Source organism: Portunus trituberculatus, chromosome 13, assembly GCF_017591435.1.
Source record: "Portunus trituberculatus isolate SZX2019 chromosome 13, ASM1759143v1, whole genome shotgun sequence".
Taxonomy (NCBI): Eukaryota; Metazoa; Arthropoda; class Malacostraca; order Decapoda; family Portunidae; genus Portunus; species Portunus trituberculatus.
Genome location: NC_059267.1, coordinates 8,934,281 through 8,939,854, shown reverse-complemented (window position 1 = coordinate 8,939,854; position 5,574 = coordinate 8,934,281). Strand labels below are relative to the sequence as shown.

At 41.6% G+C, this 5,574-nt stretch overlaps 1 protein-coding gene across 4 annotated transcripts in view; it reads left to right on the top strand.

Moving 5' to 3' along the window:
• Window positions 1–216: 216 nt before the first annotated feature.
• LOC123503036 (DNA helicase MCM8-like) overlaps window positions 217–5,574 on the top strand; it is a 63,304-nt gene continuing 57,946 nt past the window's right edge. For all 4 annotated transcript variants that reach the window (XR_006674280.1, XM_045252416.1, XM_045252418.1 and 1 more), the window contains exon 1: window positions 217–383. Coding sequence is in view for 3 of the 4 variants with exons in the window: in XM_045252416.1 (XP_045108351.1) it covers window positions 341–383 (43 nt within the window). In the remaining variant the exon portion in view is untranslated. The remainder of the gene's footprint in view (window positions 384–5,574) is intronic.

The window sequence follows — 5,574 nt, the reverse complement described above, 5'->3', positions numbered from 1 at the left end:
GTGGACAGGACCATAACGCAGGCTCGGTCAAGTGTGAGAAAACAACTGAAGAAAACAACTCCACAATCTTCCACGCAGTTTGTTCTGGCCGAACCACCGACTAGGAATGCGTGGTTCCCTCTGCAGAGAGAGCATGTAGAGGTGACGACAGTGGCCGTGGCGGCTGAAGTGGCAAATTCACCTGCGGAACGGAGACGCTCGACGTAGCTTGGTAAGCGAAACGAACCTGATAAAAGGCAAGTGGTACCGAAACCTTGGACTTCCCGCAGGCTCAGCGGATATGCAGTGGCAGCAGCAGCAGCAGTAGCAGCTGTGGAGGATTCTCAACCCTCCACAACAGATGCTAGGTGCCACCTACCAGAGTTATCGGCTTCACGGCAGAGGTATGTGAATAAGATTGCGGTTGAAGGTGAAGATGTTGGCCAGCTGATGAGTCATGTGATCAGGCTCGAAAAAGAAAACCAGAAGTTACAGGACCAAAAACGACAGTTAGAGCACGGCGAGGACAGCAGGAGGCTAAATCAGTAGATGGAATGGAGAGGTTGTTGGTGAGGCCTAAAGAAAAAGTCGCTACACTTGTGAATGCTTATCTCGTAAGAAATGAAGAGTTGATGGGTAATGAGATGGAAGGGACTGATTTAATCAAGGTAATAATGGAAATTGTGTTAAAATGGGGACGACTGTTAATAGTCTTAAATGTATATCATGGAATGTTAATGGCCTTTCTGCACGAATGACTGATTTGCATTGCTATGTGTTGCATAACGATATTGATATGGTGGCATTACAGGAAACCTTGGATCAAGACGGCATTCTGGTGCCTCTTCATAATTACCAACAGCTTATTTTTACGGCAGATGAGGGTGTGTGAGGAATGGCTATTTATGTTAAACGTAGTATACCAGCTGAATTAGTGTCACCTGGGAAATGTGGTGGAATTGAATACATAGCGGTTAGACTCAGACTTGCCGAAGGTTATCTTGTTATAGTTAATGTATATGTGTCAGAACTCACTCAATTTTGAACATTTACCAGCTTCGGTGTTTCAGGAACCTGCTCTGCTGGTCCGGGATTTGAATGCTAGACATGCTATGTTAGGCTCTACTGGCAGCAATAATTGGAATGGTACTGTATGGCACCAGTTTGTCAGTGATTGCGATGAACCACGTTTACTGGGGGATAACTCACCCACTCACTTGCAGGGAGGGAGGATAGATTATGCATGTTTGTTTGATATTCAGGGCTTGGAGGGTAAATGTACAGTGATTTCAGAGTTGCTGTGACCATTTTGCACTTAACGTTGAGTTACCCCTACAGAAAGCGTGTGGCGGCCATAATAGAGTTAGGTATATAATTTATGGTAAAAAACAGGGACAATTTTGTTCGTCGAATGAGTGAGTGGTACAGTGCTTATCTCCCGCATGATGTTAACACTTTTTATGAAGATCTCGTTGCACGAATAGCTGAACTAGTCGACAAAAAGAAATCAAAGAGTAAAAGTTTCCACGTGAGAAAAAGTTACACCAAAGATGCCCAAGTCCGTGCATAGAATACCACTCTACGTAAGGCTCATCAGGAGTGGATTCACTCTGGAAAAAGTGAAGAAGCTAAGGTTGCATTACAGGAAGACAGGAAGAAGCCAAAGCATGTAGTGTAGTTAGAAAGGGAGCCAGGGAAAAATACTGGAAGACTTTTTTGGAGACAATAGCTGCAACAAGGAGCACTAAAGAAATATGGGATCACGTTAATAGGGTGAGAGGAGTGCAAAGAGGTGTTAAGGTGGTGAGCGGTACCCAAAATGTGGCTGATGAGTTAAGTGATAAGTGGGCATATGCAGCCAGTAGGTCTACTGTACCGGAGGAAGTTAGAAGAGAATTTGCTCAGAATGAGTTTGAGAGAAATACATTCATAAATTCTTGTATAAACATAAATTACCCTTCCTGTGCTGCTATCACCACGGAGGAACTGCTGGCTGCTGTGAAAAAAGGGAAATCCACTGCACCTGGTGCTGATGGAATTGCATACGACGTTTTGAATTGTTTGTCGAGTATGGAGAAGGGGCCATTGCTTGATTTATTTAATATGAGTTTCAGGTTGGATAAATTGCCAAGGCAGTGGAAGGAAGCGATTATAGTGCCAGTACCAAAGAGCAGCGGAGGACACAGGCCAGTGTCTTTGACATCATGTATGTGTAAGATGATGGAAAGAATGATATTAAATAGACTTTTGTACTTGCTTGGTGATAGTATTTCTAACAATGTATATGGTTTTGTTAAAGGTAGAAGCACAATTGACTGTATGGTTGCTCGTCTTTCCAACCCATATGATGATTGTAGAGTTTTTGTGGATTTACAGAGTGCCTTTGATAAGGCAGATGGCAACATGATATTGTATGAGTTGGCAAATCTTGGTGTGTCTGGTAGGATGCTTGGCTGGATTTCTCATTATCTTAGTGAAAGGCGTGCTAGGGTTTTGTATGATGGCAAATTTTCTGTTTTCCGTCATTTTGAGTTGGGAATTCCTAAAGGAGGGGTTCTTAGCCTCACTTTATTCACCATTCTAATGAATAGAATTGCGGAGGAAGAATATCCACCTGGTGTGAAGATTATGATATATGCTGACGATACATTGCTCCAGTCTTCATCGGTGGCTAAGATGCAGATTGCATTGACTCAACTCAGTTATTGTTGTGTTGCCTTGGGGCTAGTTGTTAATGAAATGAAGACAAACTTTCAGTGTAGGAGCCAGGGTAACACTACACTAACATTAAATAGTAAGGCACTTGCGAGAGTGCCAGTGTATAAATATTTAGGGATGTATATAGGTTATAATAAGTCTGCAAAGATTGCCGAACTGCGGCAAATAGAAGCCTTATGCCAGGGCAGGCTACAGCCACTACATGCTATGGCCTGCTCAGGTCTTGGCGTTGCGATTCCAGTCCTTCGTATGATGTATGTACATATCTACTGGTAGATCAGTTATGGACTATGCTGTGCCAAGTTTGTCTGTGCTTGGGATGGAGAGGATATGCAAACTTGAATTATTGCAAAATGAGGCTATGAGAATTATATTTGGTTGTCAACGCAATGCAATGATTGATGCGATGCGATTGGAATTGAATTTGCCGAGCTTTTGTGACAGTATACAAGAACTATATGTTAAAACTGTTGTTAAACATGTTAGAATGGGCACACACATGGATATTGTGAAAGAGCTGCAATGTACTAGGAGTAAATCTGCCTTTGTACGGCATGTTAAGGAGCTCATGGTAAAGTACAAGGTTGCACACCTGTGTTGTCCTTTACAGATGAGTAACAACTGTACTGTCCCTCCGTGGAAGGATGTGGCAGCGGAGATGATAATCAAACCTTTATCTATGAGCAAATTTAAATATGTTACTGGATATCTGAAGGCTATGTACTGTCATATGATAGACTGTATTCCAAGAGAAAATAGTATAAATGTATTTTGTGATGGGGTCAGTGAGTGAGGATGGTCGAGCTGGTTGTGGTGTATTAATGTGTAATTACAACGGGTGCGGAGAGTCGTGTGAAAGTACAGTAGCTATTCGACTGTCTGATGGCATATCATCCACTCAGGTTGAATTGTATGCTATTTATGTAGCTCTTGGTGAAATGCTAAATAAAGGCAAGGATGTATGCATTTTTGTGGATAGTAGGGCAGCGTTAGATTCACTTAATAGTCGAAAATCTGTATATGCAGACATTGTGTCATTATGTAAAGTCCTTTTGAGGAGAATTAATGTTACATTTTATTGGAAACCCTCTCATGTTGGAATTCCCCAGAATGAAAAAGCGAATGTGCTGGCCAAGTGTGGAGTTGAGAGAGATGAAATTGATGTGAGATGTCATTTGTCTATCTGGCAAATAAAAAGTGTAGTTAGAAAGGAACAGTATTGTATGGAAAGAACTAGGATGGTTCGGGAACATACCAACAGTGATACATTTCATCATTATGATACGGTTAGTAGGGAAGAGTGGGGTAAAAGGCCCCTGAGAGGTAAAAGGCCTCCCCGTTGTTCCTCCCCTCTTATCTACGTATTTATCCTAGTCAGCTGATCAGAGGATCAACAGTGATTCAACACCATCTGGCGGCATTCTCTTACACTAATGAGTCAGTAGCAGACGAGCGATGGGGGAAGTAACACATGTTTTTCTCTTTTCACTACTTTTCATGTAAGTATAGTGATGTGTTCGTGATATAATGTGCATATCCTATGCATGCAATGTCAGCATTATGGGTATAGATAGAGAGTATGGGAACTTGAGTTTACCTTGCAGTGCAATTCTGAATTGAAGAAAGTGCTGTTTTTTTGTGTGTGTGTTGCCTTGTTTACAACCAATATGGCGTTTGGGGTAAAAGGCCTATTGTGTTGAGGGTCAAGAGGCCCACTGGGGGCTTTTTACCCCACGTGGGATAAAATTCTTACACTGGCTGCAACATTTTGTTACCCATGCAAAACCAACTCAAGATGAAAGACATTATAATTCTTGATGGGCATCAGTCACAAAACTCTAGCTGTCATTGACTTTGCAAGAGAAAATGGCATAGTCCTGATAATTCTGCCGCCTCACTGTACTCACAAGATCCAGCCTCTTGATGTATCACATTTCAAGTCCTTAAAGGCTGCCTACAACAGAGCAGCAGACAACTGGATGCTTGCAAATGCTGGCAAGCGCATTTCCCAATTTAATGTGGCAGAAATATTTGGCAGTGCAAACATTAAGACAGCCACTATTGACAAGGCCATTAATGGTTTTAGAGCAACAGGTATCTGGCCATTCAATGATGATGTGTTTATAGACGAGGACTTCGTAGCAGCACAGTTAACAGAAGAACCACCACCCACTGCTACTTCCAATGACAAAAATAACAACCATGATCTTCCAAATGAGAATCAAGACATGGAAGACATACCAACTAGCAGTAGGCCTAGGCCTAACGTTGATGTATCACTAAATGATTCCTGTGATTCCAACACTCAAGAGCCACAAGCTGGAACGTCCAAAGATGGTGAAGCCAAGAGATTGCTTGCAAGTCTCTGTAGCCCCCCTAAAACAAGTGTGAAGCGAGCTAGGAAAAGGAAAACACAGAATTCTGAGGTCATAACATCATCACCTTACAAAAAATAATTGCTTGATAAGAACAAGACTTCTAAAACCTCAGCTAAAAAAAAAAGTCTCAAAGAAAAGCAAGGAAATTCCAAGCCAAGTTTCTTCTGATGATGAATGGCCTTGTTTAGTATGCGGAGAACCTTATGGTAACAGCAGACCCTCTGAAAAGTGGGTACAGTGTAATTCATGTCAGAAATGGTCACATGAAGACTGCACACCTGGCTTAGACTGGTATGTTTGTCAAAACTGTGAATCGGAAGACGATTGATTATGTTATGTTCTAGCAGAACTTTAGAAATACAAATTTGATTTCACATAAAGTGGGTTTTTGTCTTCATACTATTTAAAGGAAACTAAGAGCTTTAATTTTCTTTCACGTAGAGTAAGTTTTTCTTTTCATAATGTTTAGAGGAAACCAAGAGCTTTAATTTTCTTTCAC